We start from the raw sequence: 21,403 nt of genomic DNA on the forward strand, positions 1-21,403 counted from the left end.
TCCTATATACTGTATACACTTGTACTCTCTTATATACAGCTATATACACTTATACTCTCCTATATACTGTATACACTTGTACTCTCCTATATACAGCTATATACTATATACCATATACACTGATACTCTCCTATATACTATATACACTGATACTCTCCTATATACTATATACACTGATACTCTCCTATATACTATATACACTGATACTCTCCTATATACTATATACACTGATACTCTCCTATATACTATATACACTGATACTCTCCTATATACATCTATATACACTGATACTCTCCTATATACAGCTATATACTATATACCATATACACTGATACTCTCCTATATACTATATACACTGATACTCTCCTATATACATCTATATACACTGATACTCTCCTATATACAGCTATATACACTGATACTCTCCTATATACTGTATACACTTGTACTCTCTTATATACAGCTATATACACTTATACTCTCCTATATACAGCTATATACACTTATACTCTCCTATATACAGCTATATACACTGATACTCTCCTATATACTGTATACACTTATACTCTCCTATATACAGCTATATACACTTGTACTCTCCTATATACAGCTATATACACTTATACTCTCCTATATACATCTATATACATCTATATACCACCACCATATTTACCTCTGCACATGGCTTACACGTGCTCCGTTCCGGCTTCCCCCGCTAATTACTATGCATGACGTAGGGGGGGGCGTGCCTACAACAGCTGTCTCTTCTCCCCGCCCCGGAGAGTGACGTCACTTGCGGAATTTCCTCCCCTGACTCATAAGCCCATGCAGGTGAGCGCAGACTCTCATAGACGGCGGAGCCCCGAGCGGCGGACACAGGTGAGGACTGGGAGCGCTGCCGGCACTGGCCGGAGTCATGTCTGGGCTGGTTTCGGTTCTTGGAGTCTCTTCCACTTTACGTGTGACTTGTCCTCTACTGCTTTCTGCTGTACTGATTGTATTGTATAGATATAAAGGGGGGGCATGTTCTATAAGGGGTTAATGTTACATTACGGGGGTCACATGGTACAAGGAGACCTGTGATAGGGGGCGCTGTAATAGCTCATTGATGCCACATGTGATAGGGGGGCGCTGTAATAGCTCATTGATGCCACATGTGATAGGGGGGCGCTGTAATGGCTCATTGATGCCACATGTGATAGGGGGGCGCTGTAATGGCTCATTGATGCCACATGTGATAGGGGGGCGCTGTAATGGCTCATTGATGCCACATGTGATAGGGGGGCGCTGTAATGGCTCATTGATGCCACATGTGATAGGGGGGCGCTGTAATGGCTCATTGATGCCACATGTGATAGGGGGGCGCTGTAATGGCTCATTGATGCCACATGTGATAGGGGGGCGCTGTAATGGCTCATTGATGCCACATGTGATAGGGGGGCGCTGTAATGGCTCATTGATGCCACATGTGATAGGGGGGCGCTGTAATGGCTCATTGATGCCACATGTGATTGGGGGGCGCTGTAATGGCTCATTGATGCCACATGTGATTGGGGGGCGCTGTAATAACTCATTGATACCACATGTGATTGGGGACGCTAAACTGGTTACGGTTCTACTGTAGCTCCATTGATACCACATGTAATGGGGGGGGGGGGTGCTGTAATAGTTCGAGACCACATGTGATAGGGGGGCGCTGTGATAGCTCACTGATACCACATGTGATAGGGGGGAGTTGTGATAGCTCACTGATGCCACATGTGATAGGGGGGCGCTGTGATAGCTCACTGATGCCACATGTGATAGGGGGGCGCTGTGATAGCTCACTGATGCCACATGTGATAGGGGGGCGCTGTGATAGCTCACTGATACCACATGTGATAGGGGGGCGCTGTGATAGCTCACTGATACCACATGTGATAGGGGGGCGCTGTGATAGCTCACTGATACCACATGTGATAGGGGGGCGCTGTGATAGCTCACTGATACCACATGTGATAGGGGGGCGCTGTGATAACTCACTGATACCACATGTGATAGGGGGGCGCTGTGATAGCTCACTGATACCACATGTGATAGGGGGGCGCTGTGATAGCTCACTGATACCACATGTGATAGGGGGCGCTGTAATAGCTCATTGATACTACATGTGATAGGGGAGCGCTGTGATAGCTCACTGATACCACATGTGATAGGGGGGCGCTGTGATAGCTCACTGATACCACATGTGATAGGGGGGCGCTGTGATAGCTCACTGATACCACATGTGATAGGGGGGCGCTGTGATAGCTCACTGATACTACATGTGATAGGGGGGCGCTGTACTGGTTACTACTGTAGCTCCATTAAGGGGACATGTTATGGGGTTCCAGTACTGGGGTCCGCACACCCCGCAGTGCCTGGGGATCCTTGAGGGCTCATATTATGGGGGTGCAGTACTGGCAGCACTTTGGGGAGCCGTGGCTGAGGTGACCGCATTGTCTTACAGGACGGGGGTCTCCTGGTTCCCTGGACATCACTACAAAGCACATGGCCTGGAATAATGCTCCTTAGTGCCCCCCCCCCCCCCCATACACAGCATAATGCTCCTTAGTGCCCCCCCATACACAGCATAATGCTCCTTAGTGCCCCCCCATACACAGTATAATGCTCCTTAGTGCCCCCCCATACACTTGGTGGTTGTCTCCTGGTTATGCTCACACTTGGTGGTTGTCTCCTGGTTATGCTCACACTTGGTGGTTGTCTCCTCTGGATATGGTCACACGTGGTTTCTGTGACGTCTAGTTTTGCATTGTCTTGTGATGTGATTGGGAAATTTGGGTAGAATTTATTTTTACACTCCCTTCTTGCTCGGAGGTTTCTTCTCGCCTCGGTCCAGGTGTCTCCGTCACTTCCTTCTACCTTGCATCATCTTCTTACTGAAGAAATCTGAGGACGTTATTATGTACACGGAAGAGGCAGAGTCCATTCCTGAGAGGGGGAATCTTATCTCCACCGCTTTTATTATTCTCAATTACATTATAGCTGCTGCAGAACCTCATAATACACATCACAGCTGCTGCAGAACCTCATAATACACACCTCAGCTGCTGCAGAACCTCATAATACACATCTCAGCTGCTGCAGAACCTCATAATACACACCTCAGCTGCTGCAGAACCTCATAGTAAACACCTCAGCTGCTGCAGAACCTCATAGTAAACACCTCAGCTGCTGCAGAACCTCATAATACACCTCAGCTGCTGCAGAACCTCATAATACACATCACAGCTGCTGCAGAACCTCATAATACACATCACAGCTGCTGCAGAACCTCATAATACACATCTCAGCTGCTGCAGAACCTCATAATACACATCTCAGCTGCTGCAGAACCTCATAATGCACATCACAGCTGCTGCAGAACCTCATAATGCACACCTCAGCTGCTGCAGAACCTCATAATACACCTCTGTAGTCTCTATATAATGTGTTTATTACACCGCCATACGTGTCTCTCTTGTATGACGTTTGCTGAGTTGCGGCCCAGTACTCCCAGTACATGACCTTGTGTAACTCCTCGCACAGGACGTCTCGTTCCGGTCACTTCTGATATGTCGCATTGTCTTATCAGCCGGGTGTAATAGTCAGTAAATACTGCGCCAGCTCAATGTCCGGGCACAGGCGTCAGACTCTTATCATCACCTCGTCATCGTGACTGACAGGTCGTGGGTTTGTCAGGCCGGAGGGTAAATGATGAAGGAAGCTTTGCTGGTTTCCTCTTCCACCATGGACAATTCCTTTAAGTCCATATCACATTGGGGGGAGGGGGGATTGTTCTGGGAATTTTCTTCCCCTTCCCAGTTACTTATTACTCAGTCCTCCCCAGTGACTTGTGACTGGTCATACTGGTTGAAAATGAAAGTAAAATCAGGCCGACAGCCAAAAAGCTGACTCCACCAAGAGCAGGGACCTAGACGGAGCTTATTCTCCTCTGGGGCTATCGGCGAGGTAGGGGAACCTTTCCTGTGACCACTTGGGGTACATAATCCAAGATGTCTGCCGGATCGGGGTGTGGGTTGGATTAAATCTGCCGGACCTGGCTCGATGTGTCTAACATTTTGGTGTCTCAGTTCTTCTAGAACAGAACATCAGCCGATCGAAAGAAACCATGTATGACGAAATACAGCTCGGGGCAACGTACATCGTAGGACTGCTGAACCGGTCCCAAAAACTCAGCAGTGACGAGGTGGAACGATTTACCACCATGCTGGTCTCCATCTTGTGCGACAGGTTTGTAGGCCACTGGTACCCTGACTGTCCAGAGAAAGGCCAAGCCTACAGGTAAGAGCGGACCTCCATGGGGGTGGGAACCAGGATGTCAGACGTTGTCATGGTTGGTGGTTTCTGTAACGTCCAGCCAATATCTGCTGGACTCCTAGGCCCGGTTCACATCAGCGTTCGGGTTTTTTAATGCGTGCATGTTTCCGTTTGGGGGGTCCCCATACAGACTCCCCGAATGGAAACCCGAACGCTGATCTGAACCAGGCCTGACCTCTGTGTCTACACATCGGGGTGGGGGGTCAGAAATCGCTTCATAGAACTTTCTAGACTTCCCTAACAGATCAGAGGACGAGGAGGTGTCACAGGGGGGGAGGCTGATGCAAATTATACAGCAGAAGTTTCCAGATAGAAAAGAGTAGGAGGTAATACTGAGGAGAGGGTGACAGCCCCAAACGGCTATTCACTACCTTCACCTCTCCTTTATGCCAGTCAGTCATTTAGTATTATATTGGTCTGTATATCTTGTGTACTGTATGTAACCCCCAAATGTACAGCACCATGGGATTAATATAATAATGTACAGAGCACCATGGGATTAATATAATAATGTACAGAGCACCATGGGATTAATATAATAATGTACAGCACCATGGGATTAATATAATAATGTACAGAGCACCATAGGATTAATATAATAATGTACAGAGCACCATGGGATTAATATAATAATGTACAGAGCACCATGGAAGTAATATAATAATGTACAGAGCACCATGAGATTAATATAATAATGTACAGAGCACCATGGGATTAATATAGTAATGTAATGTACAGAGCACCATGCGATTAATATAATAATGTACAGAGCACCATGCGATTAATATAATAATGTACAGAGCACCATGGGATTAATATAATAATGTACAGAGCACCATGGGATTAATATAATAATGTACAGAACACCATGGGATTAATATAATAATGTACAGAGCACCATGGGATTAATATAATATTAATAACGTTCTTCTGTGTCTGACCTCAGGTGTATCCAGATAGAGTACAGCAGTGTGGTGGATGACTCCGTATTACAGGCCTGTGTCCAGAGCGGCCTGCGCTGCTCACAATTGTATTTTCCCAAACACCTGTCTGTTTGGATTGACCCAGAGGAGGTGAGCTGCAGGTAAGTCGCTCCTCTATCATAGTATTACATCATTTCATCCAAATTGTCTGATGATCCAGAAGACTTGACAATCCAAAACCTCTGAAATTCAAAAACCTCACAAGTCAGAAGGTCTGATCATTAAGAAAGTAAAGTCGTCCAGAAATTCTGATACTCTAGAAAGAACGATGATGCAAAAATTATTATAATGTAGAATTTTATTAGCGGACTAGAAGTCTGTACAGTCCTAATGAATGACACCCCGATGTGCTCTGGAACCCCCCACACCCACTTGTGGGCACATCTTTATAAGCCTGGCCCCATTAAGGTCCCACCAGCACACTAAAGGCAGGTCCTCATGCAGAGTCTTCCTCTGTCCTCAGGATTGGCGAGAGCTGTCACCCCTTCATTGTGAAGCCTCCCGAAGATCCCAAAAAGACCACCTCGGAGGAAGCAGAAGAGGACACGTCAGACTACTGCTCCGAAGCCTCAGACCTGAGCCTGTCTCCTTCAGGGGGCTCCAGCGACGAAGAAGACAATGTCAAGAGCAAAAAGAAAGTCTCATTGCTCTCGACTCAGAAAATGGTAAGGGTGCGGGATATCGGCCTAAGTGTGAGGGGCTACGACCTGGGGTACGGAGGCGGGGGGGTTATCTGAAAGGGATTCTACCACTAAAACAGCTTTTTTTTTTTTTTTTTTTTTTTTTTTACCACGTCGGAATAGCCTTAAAGGCTATTCATCTCCTACCTTGCTCAGTCGCCTCCGGCCTGCCGTTCCGTAGAATTACCGTGTATGCAAATAAGTTCTCTCGCAGCAATGGGGGCGGGCCACAGTGCTCAAACAGCAATGGGGGCGTCCCCACTGCTGCCAGAGAACTCTCTCCAGCGGCGACTTCATCTTCAGCTGCATCCTCCCCTTCTCTCGTCGTCTTCCGTCTGGGTCAACTGACGCCTGCGCAGTCGGCTCTGCATGTGAGACACAAATAGAGCCGACTGCGCATGCCGGCCGGGAGTCATTTTTTCAAGGCCGCAATTGCGCGCACGCGCATTACGCTCCTCTAATTCTACACCGAACAGAGCGTGCTCAGTATGGTCTGTACAGCCTTCTGACGCGCAAGTGAAGTCATCCAGGCTTCAGAGGGCTGTGTTCGGCGTTGAATTAGAGGAGCGTACTGTGTGTGCGTGCAATTGCGGCCGCGAAAAAATGACCGCCAGCTGGCATGCGCTGTCGGCTCTACTTGTATCTCACTGGCAGAACAGACTGCGCAGGCGTTGGAGTTGACCCAGACAGAGGACGACGAGAGAAGGGGAGGATTCAGCTGAAGGAGGCGTCGCTGGAGAGTTTTCTGGCAGCAGTTGGGACACCTCCATTGCCGTTTGAGCGCTGGGGCCCGCCCCCATTGCTGCAAGAGAACTCATTTGCATACCAGTAAACGATATTTCTGTGGGCCGGAGGTGACTGAGCAAGGTAGGAGATGAATAGCCTTTCTTAAGGCTATTCCAACGTAGTAAAAAAAACAAACAAACTTTGTGGTAGAATCCCCTTAAGTAGTGCAAGGGGAAGGCTGAGAATTGGGGTCACCCCTCTATGGTATGACAGGACCAGATAATGGTGGCAGTGCCTGTCATTGTTGGGAAGTGGTGAGGTCATGGCATAGGGTGGCATGAGTCTATCACGAGTCATTCTGAAGGATTGTGGACGCCTCGTGTCGATGCAGAGTCATCCTCCCACTTATCCATGGAGAACATTACAATCTAAAAATCCCAAAAATTCTTGTCATCTTATGTCCTAATTCCAATCAGTCATTGCCGAGTTATTTCTCTTACTTGGGTGACAACCAACGTGGCCACCATGATTCCTCTCACCATGGTAGTCACCGGCTCCTCAGGCCTCCACTTATATAATTTTGGTATCGCAGTCCTGACCGCTTCTCTCTTCTCCCCTGACAGGGTGCCCAGTATTACTACAACCCGGCTCCGACCTCCTCGCTCTTCTACCCCTTCCCTGGACCTGCTATGGGCTACCTTCCACCCTATCCACCTATGACCTTCTACTACATGGTGCCGAAATACAATCACAACGTCAAACCCCAGAAATGGGGGAAGAAATGGAAACCCAAAAAGGCCTCAATTGTCACCGTAGCTTAGTGAGACTTATCTATCGGCCGGAACACATTTCAACCTCAACTACTTGAAGATGACCTTGACTGAACCTCACGGACCTGAAGCTATTGTGTGAAGACTCGGGGAAACAGAATATATCAAACACAGGGGTTTTTCCGGCCGAATTTTTTTTTTTTTTTTTTTTTTTTTTTTTTTAAATTCCCCCTGACACCCCCCCCCCTCCCTTTCCTCTATTCCTCCCCCCCCTCCCTTTCCTCTATTCCTCCCCCCCCTCCCTTTCCTCTATTCCTCCCCCCCCCCTCCCTTTCCTCTATTCCTCCCCCCCCTCCCTTTCCTCTATTCCTCCCCCCCCCTCCCTTTCCTCTATTCCTCCCCCCCCCTCCCTTTCCTCTATTCCCCCCCCTCCCTTTCCTCTAGTTCCCCCCCCTTCCTCTATCTAAAGCCCCCATTTTAAAATAGTGAAGTACTAACCCCCTTTTTTTACCCCAGTAATAACCCTCCATCTCCTAATGAGTTATTACAGAGCCCCCTATAAATCAATCCCCCCTACTAATAGTTATATAATAATAATAGTATAATATAGAATAGTTCCCCTAGACTTTTATAAATAATAGGTCCTCTGTATATAGTGTATATATAAATGGGGGGGCTATTTATAAGAAGGAACCATTATTAATAATGGGGGGGGGGGAATGGGGGGTGTAATAGCTCCCCTAGATTAATAGATTCTCCTTTGTAAGTAGCCCCTTAGCTTTAGTAATAGTGTCCTAATATTTCCCATGAAATAATAAAGCTTTTACTCGCCTCTCCCCAACTGAGTCCTGGCGCTGAGGTCTCTCCCTGCCCGCAGGTCCGGCTCATGGGGCATGAAGTAGTGACGCCATAGCCTTGTTAAGGCTGCCCCGATCCAGGTCACCAGAGCAAATGTCTGGTGCTGCGGATCCCGAGGCCCCTTAGGATCGGCCTTAGGCCTACTGCACACTAATGGTGGCCCCTTAGGATCAGCCTTAGGCCTACTGCACACTAATGGCGGCCCCTTAGGATCAGCATTACGTCACGGATGTGGTTTTCACTGACTTGTACATTCAAAATGAATTGACAGGGCACAAATGTGGGACGGGTATAGGAGAGATATAGGACGGGTATAGGACCTGCTCCATACTTTGCAGCTCTTCAATTTGACAAAAATTTCCGCGAAAGGTCCGTACTTCTAGCCTCAGTTGTGGATAGACAGTCTGGTCATGTGCCCCATATTAATAGCACTTAACCCCATCATGTCCCTCACAATAACCCCTGTGTGCGTTACCTAATGGTTACTGATAGGTGAGAGACATGTAGGTAATAATTATCTTCATCGTTAAGGTCCTTTATTACCGCCTTATACATGTCTCACATATTACTAACCCTAATGTCAGGTACACGGGGGTTAATATGAGGGTGAAGGACATGATGGGGTTAATTGCTATTGATGCAAGGCACATATATTCCCAAAAAAATAAATAACCCCAAATGTCTGACACTAATAGGAATAGTAACCCCAACATGTACCTCTTTCTTTTTTACTTTCATTTTCACTTTGCTGTACATAGCTCTCCTCCTCCTCCTCCTGGCAGTAGCTCATCACTGTCGCAGGCAGGATCCTTGTGCTGTAATAAGCTCCGCCTCTGGGCTTTCTGCCCCTCCTCTCATTGGTGGGCAGGGAGGGTGTGTCCTATACCTCAGCTCTAGCAGAGCACTCCAGGGACGCTCCCTCTACATTTACTACATGAAGGTCCTGTGTCGGCCACATGTGCCCCTCTCCCCTTCTATGCTTTTTATTTATTTTTTTCTTCTCGTCAGGGTCTTAGAGGACGGCCCCTGTGGGCGCCATGTGTTGGCCCGTTATGAGTGTCGGGTCCCGTTATCGGTGTTGTCGCGCCAGTTTCTTCCTTCACCTCCAGAAGTGAAAATCCCAAAAAAGATCTGAAGCCTATCAGATCTGACATTTCTTAAAATGTCCTCTATTGAGGACGTAGGGGCCTCATTGGTTGGTTTTGTTGTTTCCAAGCGACCAATCAGAGCCCACTTTGCACTTTTTTTTTTTTTTTTCGAATGAACAAAAAATTAAAAAAAAAAAAAAAATTTCTTCCTGGCTGGTAAGCACAACACGGTAACTCATGATGCCCATTGGGCCCCCCTGCCATGTGGGTGTGACTATTTATTAATTATAACTGAGCGGTGCATGTCTCCTCCCCTCCCCCCTATAAGCCTTATACTGTAAATTATCAACTTGTATTTTATATGCTGCTTAATGGGTCAGCTAAGCTGGCGCTCTCCACCTGGGCCGAAACGACAACCCCTCCCCCGCAGGCCTCCACAGCCTGGAGCTGTCCGGACATGCTGGGAGTTGTGGTGTCCCCGCCCACTGGGAGTTGCAGTGTCGCACAGGTTGCGGCTACTGCGCCAGTCTGAGTCTTTGCTATTAGCCTATAGTTTATATTGTAGTAGCCCGGGGCCCTGTGATGGCCTACGCTGGTAGAATCGGTGTTTTATTTAATGTAGTTTTAGGAACCGATTTTGTAATTGCTGCTTTGTTGCACCTTTTATTAACCTGTTGCTTTCCATTTTTAAGTGTTATGTTTTTTCTACAGATGTTTTAACAAATGTTTTTCTTATAAATGTATTTATTGAATAAAATTCTACTAACAAAAAAAAAAAAAAATTAAAATGGCTGCCTCTGTTTACTGTGAGACTTAAGCGGGGGCGTGTACTGGTGGGAGGGGCCTGTTGCAATATGGCTATGGGCCACTGGATTGACATATTGGAGGACTCTATAACCTTGCGGAGAGGTCACTTGCACCAAGCACTTATTTCGTTGTCTACGTCTCCAGTCACACCCAAAGCTGCTTTCACAAGTCTACCGATTTGTCCTTTGAAGCAGGTTCATGGTTTAGCTCCTCCCTGCTGTCCGATACGTGACCATCTGTAGAAATGTCATCAAAGCTCCCATAATGCACCGCAGCATTTAGGAGTGCGCTGTGGCTTCTTCACGAGAGTGCAGCAGCGCCGTACAGTGGCCGTGCTTGGTATTGCAGCTCGGCCCAATTCACATCAAATGGAATGAGCTGCGAGCTGGTCATGTGACCCCCATGAAACCAAGGCCATATAAGAAACAAAAGGGGCTGGACCCCCGCTGATCTAGGATTGATGACCTATCCAAGCAATACTTAAATATGCTGCAGGGGAGGAGGTACAACTAGAATGCCCCCCCCCCCCCAATACACCAAAGCATTATCTATAATAAATCTATGTAATAGATAAATGGATTTATGTGCAAGCTAACGAAGTTATCCTGCAAAAAACAAGCCCTTGCACGGCTCCATTAATAGAAAAATTTTAAACTTGGGGTTCTTGAAATGCAGTGACCCAAAAACACTCAATGCTGAAATTACCTGGGAATTTATTTATTTTTTACTGCTAATAGTTATATGTACCCGAAATGGTGCCAATAAAATGCGCCTCATCCTGCAAAATCTGAGATCTCCTACAACTACATGAAAATAAGAAGTTACGTCCAATGGCACACAAAGGGTGGAAATGTCACTAAGGGGTTAAAATCCTGGGTCAGGGACTGCAGCCTGTATTGTATCTCTCCTGCCTGCAGGGGGCTGTTTTGTACTGATTGATCTGTGATCTTTGGACTCTTCATGCTCATGGCTGCCCCCTGCTGGGACTGAGGGATAAGGTGACCTGCCAAGACATTTTAGGTAACACATGGCAGCTACCTATTGTTTTCTTATCACCTGGCCGCCCTCTGCTGCCTTGGGACATTATGTACAGCACCCTGGAGTTCTTTAGCATTGGCTACAGCGCACCCTGGAGGCAGTAAGGACAGGTGCATGGAAAGGTGACTAAAATCCTTGGGGTACATACTTGCCTACATGTAGCAGGAGATGTCCAGAATAGGGGCTCACAAAGAGTACAGTGGAAATTTTTGGAAGAGGCCAAGCCCCATTTGTGAAACCACCCTCATCACTCCTGTGGTCGTGCCTATGGGGGATGGACAAACCAATTCAGATGGAACATATTCGAGCAGAATTTCCCAAAAGTTTCGGGTTCAAGTTGAACTCAAAACCTATTGGATGTTCACCATCCACAAAACAGTGGAGGCCCAGGGGAGGTGAGTAGAAGGGTTTATGTTTGTCTCCTCCCCTGGGCCTCCACCTATTATACAGTGTGGTCTGAGGAGACCTCCCAAGTAGCATGATGGCACTTCCAGTTGGGACCGATGCTCACGGATATCTGATGAGGTCGCCCAACTGTAATGCCAATGTTCCGGCCATAGCCCTCTTGTGTGATGTGACCGGCTTGGGCCTGGTACCGTTCTAGACCAAGAACTGCCCACTCTTCTGGGACTTTGGGAGGTCGCCCCTTTTATTGGAAGACTCCTGAAGGTTCCAGAAGAACTTGAAGGTTGCCCCCCAAAAAAGAATGCTTGGGTGTAGTTGGCCGGCGTTGGGAACCGCTTTGTCTGGAGAAGTTGACAATGAAATATTGGAGAATATTTTTGTTTTAAACTTTTTTTTTTTATTGAAAAGCAAAAATTTTTGTTAAAATATACATAAGGTCCAAGAGTCAGTCACATCTCTCATATATAACATGTCCACGTGGCCATCCATGTTTGGGCTTCTCGTTGCCCAATGTGAACACCTGCTGAATGTCGCACTTCATGGGTTTACTTGCCTGTAGATGGCGATGTCTTCACCTTAAAGGGGGTTACGTCACTTATGGAGGATCAATATGCTATCTGTGGTTGTGGCTGGGTCCTGGAACCTGAGGGGCCTCTAAGCTCCCCCCACCCCGAGGAAATCTTACAAGGTAGATGGGGGCAGAATTTTGGGCCTATTTACAAAATTTCAAATTGGTGCCCTGAAACGTCAAGTTATATCTACGGAGAGAAAGGGGTTCAAATTTGGCATCTGGGACAAACCGCTCAACAAGGGACCACCATAGTTGTGGCCCCAACCAGAACCTAACCCGGAGTTCCCACCTAAAACAAAGTGTCTAAGTCATGAATTGTGTAACTTGTCCCTAGTCATGTCCAGGACCGTGTCTCACCATGCATGTTGGCCTTGGGAATTTAAGGACATACACTATACTTAAAGGGAACCTGTCAGGATGACTTGAGACACTGAACCACCCACAGGTCTTCATGGATTTGGAGTCCCAAACAGACCTTTCTCTTTGTAGATATACAATGACTCCTCCAAAAGACCACCATTACCTAGACCTTGGATCTTCAGTTTTCCATACTAGCAGTCTTCCATACATCTTGGAGAAGACCTTCCCTAACGTTGGGCAATGAAACCCAAACCTGCCCACAGCCATGTCGTATGTCCTAATAACCCAGGATCATCTCGGGTCAAGATGGCAGTCTTTTGGGATTAATGGATCCATCATGATGAGTATTCAGGATGGACTCTCTAAGGTCACGTGCTTGGATCCTAAAATCTTCCACCATGGAGCAGTTGCTTCTGGATTTTTGGGATCCCTTGTCTTAATGGGGAGGGGTCACTACAATCTATGGAGAGAAGGGAGTCTGTGGCTATGGCTTTGTGGTACATCCATGGGATCCATCTCAAAGATGAAAGGCAGTCCAAAATGGTTGCAATGGATCTCCACGAGGCAACCCAAGTGAGACCCCTCCTAGATGAGACCTCACCGATTGTACCCTACCCACCGATGGATCTTCTCTGTTGCCTCAGACCCACCCTCGCCTAAGAGCTAACCCAGGAAGGGGTTGGGATCGGTTGGCTTACAGGGCCTACCCATGGCACAAACCCTGAGATCAGGGCCTGCTAATTCTATAGGGGGTTTTATTCTAATTTCAGCAGTTACCTCATTTACATCACAAACGAGAGAAACCAGATCACAACAGACTATCACACCTATAGCTCACACTCCTCATTACATCACTACTGACAATAGATGATGTCACAGCTCAGCTCCTCCCCCTGCCCCTCCCCCCACACAAATGGTCTAGAAAACTCTCCCATAGACCCCAATGGGTCACCTCCAATCTGGCCATGAGACTGCTGTAAAGCATATCAGTAAATGCTGTAAACTGGGCAGAGGAGAAGCTCGGACAAGATGGCGCTCCCATCCCAGTATAAAAAAGCCAATAGAAAAAATGGCTCCTTCAAGGAGCTCCGTGATGTCTAATATACAAAGACAACCTGCTAACATATGGGGTAAGTATTTGGTCCAAATCCCAATATTTGGGCTACGTATAAATAAAACCGAAACTTGTCTGCCTAGCTTAGATACATCTGAGAGCCAGAAGGTTTGGTTGGGTTCTCACCTCGAAACGCGTTAGTTTGTTACTTTGTTTCTCCTTTCCAATAAATGTAATCTATCTCATGGGATGGTTCGGCCATTTCTTCATCCGCCACCCCACGTACCCCACTCACAAGAGTCACAAACCCTACAATATTGGTGTCTTAGAGGGTTCGTAGCCTTGGCAGTGGTGCGGGGCCGTGTAGGGAGGAGATTGTTTATGCTCCATCTGGTGACCATTGGGCGCCCCCTGCAGGTCACTTTTATTTCCCCCCTATGAATCTCCCTGGGGGGTCCTGATGTAAAATCCTCCTGATATTGTCTATGGCTCAGTATGGTGTCACACCTACCCCCTCCCCATATTCGCACATTATCGCCATTGTCTGAGGACTTCATAGGTCTACCTCTAACAATGTCCTCAGGAGGAGATGGAGACTTGGTCAATCAGTGTATGCGGGTGGGGGAGTGAGGTGTCTGGGTCTCATCTACACCTGACCTTTGGTGCCTCAGGCCTGCGATTATTAAGCAAATCTGTGCTCCATCCTGGGGCAGTTCTACACCCCACCCCCTCACAGTGGTCCCTGATTTGTGCCACCAAAGATGAGAGGTGCAAGTCCTTAATTCGAGTCAGGGGTGTGATACAGAGCTCTGAGTCACACCCCCTTGCCTCTTGCTTAGTGACTTCACCCACTTGCCATTAGGGAGTCTAGTTGACTTATATTTACTCCAGAAAATTTTAAGTGTGCCGAAATCGGGGGAGGAGCATCTATTAACCCCTTCCTGCTCTGCACCCTATTGCTGTGATCATGAACCTATGGCACAGGTGCCATAGGTGGCACTCAGAGCCCTCTCTTTCGGCACCGGTTCATGGAGCAGATGATACTGTGTGGGGGCCACTCTGGAGCAAATTGTACTGTGTGTGGGCCACTGTGGAGCTGATTGTACTGTGTGTGGGTTACTTTGAAGCAAATTGGATTGTGTGGGGGCCACTGTGGAGCAGATTATACTGTGTGGGGGTCACTGTGGAGCAGATTATACTGTGTGGGGGCCACTGTGGAGCAGATTATACTGTGTAGGAGCCACTGTGGAGCACATTGTACTGTGTGGAGGGCACTATGGAGCAGATTATACTGTGTGGTGGCCACTCTGGAGCAAATTGTACTGTGTGTGGGCCACTGTGGAGCTGATTGTACTGTGTGGGGGTCACTGTGGAGCAGATTATACTGTGTGGGGACCACTGTGCAGCAGATTATACTGTGTGGGGGTCACTGTGCAGCACATTATACTGTGTAGGGGTCACTGTGCAGCACATTATACTGTGTAGGGGTCACTGTGCAGCACATTATACTGTGTAGGGGCCACTGTTGAGCAGATTATACTGTGTAGGAGCCACTGTGCAGCAGATTATACTGTGTGGGGGTCACTGTGCAGCAGATTATACTGTGTGGGGGTCACTGTGCAGCAGATTATACTGTGTAGGGGTCACTGTGCAGCACATTATACTGTGTAGGAGCCACCGTTGAGCAGATTATACTGTGTGGGGGCCACTGTGCAGCAGATTATACTGTGTGGGGGTCACTGTGCAGCAGATTATACTGTGTGGGGGCCACTGTGGAGCAGATTATACTGTGTGGGAGCCACTGTGGAGCAGATTATACTGTGTGGGGGCCACTCTGGAGCAAATTGTACTGTGTGTGGGCCACTGTGGAGCTGATTGTACTGTGTAGGGGTCACTTTGAAGCAAATTGGATTGTGTGGGGGCCACTGTGGAGCAGATTATACTGTGTGGGGGCCACTGTGGAGCAGATTATACTGTGTGGGGGCCACTGTGCAGCAGATTATACTGTGTGGGGGTCACTGTGCAGCAGATTATACTGTGTGGGGGTCACTGTGGAGCAGATTATACTGTGTGGGAGCCACTGTGGAGCAGATTGTACTGTGTGGGGACCACTGTGCAGCAGATTATACTGTGTGGCGGCCACTTTGAAGCAGATTGAACTGTGTGGGGGTGACAGTGGAGCAGAAAGCTCTATAAAACCTCATTTGTATGACCATATTTTGCAGGTCTGTAATTGTGTGCAATTGTGGATCCGCACATTATTAAGGTTAAATTGCCGTGTTGACACTTTGTGATAAATTAGTGGGTTTTGGGTTGCAGTTTGGGCACTCGGTCTCTAAAAGGTTCCTCATCACTGCCCTATTGTGTCACACTGAGCGTATAGTTAACGCTCAGCCCTGTAATTCTGCGGGCACAGGGGCTGCGGACACAGGGGCTGCGCCTGCGCCTTGTCTTTGGGTTTCACACAGCTCCAGGATGTGTTGATGGAGTTGAAAAATACTCAGAATCTGGTGGCTTCACCACCCCAGATGTCGAGATCGATAGGGACCATGGCATCCATAACAGATATTCTTAAAACACAGATTTATATCAGTGGTGGGGAGGGGTCTCATCATCTTCTTGGTCTTTTGATGCAGGGTCATCTCATGGCCATGACTGCCCCCTGCTGGGGCCGAGAGGTAAAGACTCCTCATAACAAAACCCGATATCTCAGCGTCCTTTCTATAAGACCCGTCACGTGTCCAGGACAGTAGACATCTTATATTTGTAAATCAGGATCTTGTCTAGATTATTAAAGGGCCATACACTGTAAGATATCTGCAGACAATCATCTTCTCTAGTCCTACACGGGCCCCACTTCTATATAGGGCCCCAGATGATGTCCCCAGTTTTCTGTGATCCTTTGACCACCACATTGGGATGGGCATATTGGCTGCCCGTGACCTCCCCTGTGCGGGGCACAATCCATGTCTAATAGATGCCCTAATATCACCGGTCCTACAGAAGGACGACCATAATCCAGAAGATTCATCTGTAACTTGTCGCATGGACACCAGAGATACCGTTATGTGTAACCTATAGATCGGAGGCCCCTTATAGGATTATCTACCAGGGGGGCTGTAATGGGGCCCAACAGCTAAGGGGGCAACTAGTGGTAACTATCCCTGTGCTGTGACATCGCTGTGTGTATTAGCTCTGTGCTGTGACATCGCTGTGTGTATTAGCTCTGTACTGTGACATCGCTGTGTGTATTAGCTCTGTACTGTGACATCGCTGTGTGTATTAGCTCTGTACTGTGACATCGCTGTGTGTATTAGCTCTGTACTGTGACATCGCTGTGTGTATTAGCTCTGTACTGTGACATCGCTGTGTGTATTATCCCTGTACTGTGACATCGCTGTGTGTATTATCCTGTACTGTGACATCGCTGTGTGTATTATCCCTGTACTGTGACATCACTGTGTGTATTATCCCTGTACTGTGACATCGCTGTGTGTATTATCCTGTACTGTGACATCGCTGTGTGTATTATCCTGTACTGTGATAGTCTCGTGCTGGCGCCTCCTTGCTGGGAGTCCTGCACCTCATATGATCACTAAGACTAATTAGATACAGGATTTCCAGAAATAAGGCCATGAGACCGAACGGACACCAATGGGGACAATGGGGTGCTGGGGACAAAAGTGCAATGAAAAACACTGCGTCTCACTGTTGTGCCTAATCCTTAAAGAGGACCTTTCACCATTTGGGGTACAGGCGGATTAATACACTGCTTGAATGCCGACAGTGCGCTGAATTCAGCGCACTGTCAGCTCTCTAGCAGTGTATAAAGCTGCATGTGCCCCAGGTGGTGAGAGCTCCTCTTTAACATCTCAATATACTGTACACCACACTATAAGGATAAGGCCTAGCACAGCGTCCCGCAGCCAAAAAGCGATGTGTGAAACCCCTCCGCCGGCAACACATCAGTTTTCCTGCAGCACTTTTTACAGAAACTCCACAGAGGTTTGCTCTGAGGACTTTCTGCTTCCATTATACCTATAGGGACACTGCCGGTGTTTCTGTAGGTATAAGTGCTGCGATTTCCAAAAACTGCAACAGTTACTTAGACACTCATACATTCATATATACTCTCACATGTGTGTATATATATATAAAATCCTAATAATATTATAAATGTGAAAATTTGTGGGTTTGGATGTTTGGGGGGGAGGAACCTGAGCATGGGGGGAACCTGTGGGGCGGCACCGCAAGGGAAGGCGGGGAATGGGCGCAGGCAGACGTACAGGGGGGAAAGGCGCATGGACGCAGTAGCGCGTGCGTGGGGGAAGGGACCTGGTGTGCGGGGAATGGGGGGGGGGGGGGGCGGGGGGCAAGCCATAAATAGGGAGGGGGCCCAATGGCGTAAGGAGTGCAGCAGATCATAGCCACAATGAGTTCGCTACATATAAGCGGCTCAGCGCCGCGACCAACCCGCAGACAAAATAGTAGCGAGCACATGCTAGTATAACATATATAAGTCAAATATACTTATATGAACACTATATATAGCCATACACTCACTCATATACATTATTATAGCACATATACATTCATATATCTATCTATCTATCTACAGTCCTATGAAAGAGTTTGGGCACCCCTATTAATCTTAATCATTTTTTGTTCTAAATATTTTGGTGTTTGCAACAGCCATTTCAGTTTGATATATCTAATAACTGATGGACACAGTAATATTTCAGGATTGAAATGAGGTTTATTGTACTAACAGAAAATGTGCAATATGCATTAAACCAAAATTTGACCGGTGCAAAAGTATGGGCACCCTTATCATTTTATTGATTTGAATTCCCCTAGCTACTTTTTACTGACTTACTGAAGCACAAAATTGGTTTTGTAACCTCAGTGAGCTTTGAACTTCATAGCCAGATGTATCCAATCATAAGAAAAGGTATTTAAGGTGGCCAATTGCAAGTTGATCTCCTATTTGAATCTCCTCTGAAGAGTGGCATCATGGGCTACTCAAAACAACTCTCAAATGATCTGAAAACAAAGATTGTTCAACATAGTTGTTCAGGGGAAGGATACAAAAAGTTGTCTCAGAGATTTAACCTGTCAGTTTCCACTGTGAGGAACATAGTAAGGAAATGGAAGACCACAGGGACAGTTCTTGTTAAGCCCAGAAGTGGCAGGCCAAGAAAAATATCAGAAAGGCAGAGAAGAAGAATGGTGAGAACAGTCAAGGACAATCCACAGACCACCTCCAAAGAGCTGCAGCATCATCTTGCTGCAGATGGTGTCACTGTGCATCGGTCAACAATACAGCGCACTTTGCACAAATAGAAGCTGTATGGGAGAGTGATGAGAAAGAAGCTGTTTCTGCACGTACGCCACAAATAGAGTTGCCTGAGGTATGAAAAAGCACATTTGGACAAGGCAGCTTCATTTTGGAAACAAAAATTGAGTTGTTTGGTTATAAAAAAAAGGCGTTATGCATGGCGTCCAAAAAGAAACAGCATTCCAAGAAAAACACATGCTACCCACTGTAAAATTTGGTGGAGGTTCCATCATGCTTTGGGGCTGTGTGGCCAATGCCGGCACCGGGAATCTTGTTAAAGTTCAGAGTCGCATGGATTCCACTCAGTATCAGCAGATTCTTGAGAATAATGTTCAAGAATCAGTGACGAAGTTGAAGTTACGCCGGGGATGGATATTTCAGCAAGACAATGATCCAAAACACCGCTCCAAATCCTCAGGCATTCATGCAGAGAAACAATTACAATGTTCTGGAATGGCCATCCCAGTCCCCAGACCTGAATATCATTGAACATCTGTGGGATGATTTGAAGCGGGCTGTCCATGCTCGGCGACCATCTAACTTAACTTGAATTGTTTGTCCAAAATACCTTCATCCAGGAACTGATTAAAAGCTACAGGAAGCGACTAGAGGCTGTTATCTTTGCAAAAGGAGGATCCACTAAATATTAATGTCACTTTTCTGTTGAGGTGCCCAGACTTTTGCACCGGTCAAATTTTGGTTTAATGCATATTGCACATTTTCTGTTAGTACAATAAACCTCATTTCAATCCTGAGATATTACTGTGTCCATCAGTTATTAGATATATCAAACTGAAATGGCTGCTGCAAATACCAAAATATTTAGAACTAAAAATGATTAAGATTAATAGGGGTGCCCAAACTTTTTCATAGGACTGTATACACACACACACACACACACACACACACACACTAGAGGGAGGACCCGGCTTCGCACGGGTATATTACATTTTATGTTTGTGTAGTGGCCTCATAATAAATGTCCAATTTTGCACTGGTGTATTTTGTATGTGGTTTGTGTGTATGTCCATAAGCGTCATGTGATTATGTGTATCTCATTTTTATCAGTGAAAAACCTGTGATCAGTTGTTATGGATACCTGGAGTAAAGCTGTATCTAATCCTTCCCCGTGTAGTACTGTGTTTAGACGCAAGTATCTATGTACATATGTAATCCTCCGGCGTGTGGTACTGTGTGCAGATGTGTGTATCTAATCCTCCCCCGTGTGGCATTGTGTGAAGAGGCACGTATCTAATCCTCCAGTAAGTGAAACTGTGTGCAGACGTGCATATCTAATCCTCTGGCATGTGGTACTATGTGCAGATGCGCGTATCTAATCCTCTGGCGTGTGGTACTGTGTGCAGACAGGTGTATCTAATCCTCTGGCGTGAGGTACTGTGTGCAGATGCACATATCTAATCCTCCCCCGTGTGGTACTGTGTGCTGAGATGCGTATCTAATTCTCTGGCTTGTGGTACTGTGTGCAGAGGCATGTATCTAATCCTCCAAAGTGTGGTACTGTGTTCAGACGCACGTATCTAATCCTCCCCTGTGTGCTATTGTGTGAAGAGGCGCGTATCTAATCCTATGGCGTGTGGAACTGTGTGTAGACGCACGTATCTAATCCTACAGCATGTGGTACTGTATGCAGACGCATGTATCTAATCCTATGGAGTGTACAACTGTGTGAAGATGTGCGTATCTAATCGTCTGACATGTGGAACTGTAAGCAGACGCGCATATTTAATCCTACGGCATATGGTACTGTGTGCAGACGTGCTTATCTAATCCTCTGGTGTGTGGTACTGTGTGCAGACGTGCTTATCTAATCCTCCCCTGTGTGGTATTGTGTGATGAGGTGCGTATCTAATCCTACGGCGAGTGGAACTGTGTGTAGATGCGCGTATCTAATCCTACGGCATGTGGTACTGTGTGCAGAGACGTATCTAATTCTCTGGCTTGTGGTACTGTGTGCAGAGGCATGTATCTAATCCTCCGAAGTGTGGTACTGTATGCAGATACACGTATCTAATCCTTCCGTGTGGTATTGTGTGAAGAGTCGCATATCTAATCCTACAGCGTGTGGAACTGTGTGTAGACGTGCGTATCTAATCCTTTGGCGTGTGGTACTGTGTGCAGATGCACGTATCTAATTCTTCCCTGTGTGGTACTGTGTGCTGAGACGCATATCTAATTCTCTGGCTTGTGGTACTGTATACAGACACATGTATCTAATCCTCCCCTGTGTGGTATTGTGTGAAGAGGCATGTATCTAATCCTACAGCGTGTGGAACTGTGTGTAGACACGTGTATCTAATCCTACAGCATGTGGTACTGTGTGCAGATGCGCGTATCTAATCCTCTGG

General features: G+C 46.9%; 1 protein-coding gene across 2 annotated transcripts; it reads left to right on the plus strand.

Moving 5' to 3' along the window:
- The first annotated feature begins 843 nt into the window (after positions 1–843).
- Positions 844–7,838, plus strand: LOC142209900 (maternal B9.10 protein-like). Of its 2 annotated transcripts, XM_075278940.1 has the most exons (5): positions 844–879; positions 4,113–4,323; positions 5,306–5,443; positions 5,806–6,007; positions 7,372–7,838. In XM_075278940.1, exons 2-5 carry the CDS (start codon positions 4,151–4,153, stop codon positions 7,567–7,569), a joined length of 711 nt encoding a protein of 236 aa, XP_075135041.1. In that variant the 5' UTR covers positions 844–879; positions 4,113–4,150; the 3' UTR covers positions 7,570–7,838. The 2 variants fall into 2 exon arrangements, with proteins under 2 accessions (XP_075135041.1, XP_075135042.1); XM_075278941.1 differs by lacking the exon at positions 844–879 and having other exon boundaries at positions 4,050–4,323.
- The last annotated feature ends 13,565 nt before the right edge of the window (positions 7,839–21,403 follow it).

This window comes from Leptodactylus fuscus, chromosome 6, assembly GCF_031893055.1.
Source record: "Leptodactylus fuscus isolate aLepFus1 chromosome 6, aLepFus1.hap2, whole genome shotgun sequence".
Taxonomy (NCBI): domain Eukaryota; kingdom Metazoa; phylum Chordata; class Amphibia; order Anura; family Leptodactylidae; genus Leptodactylus; species Leptodactylus fuscus.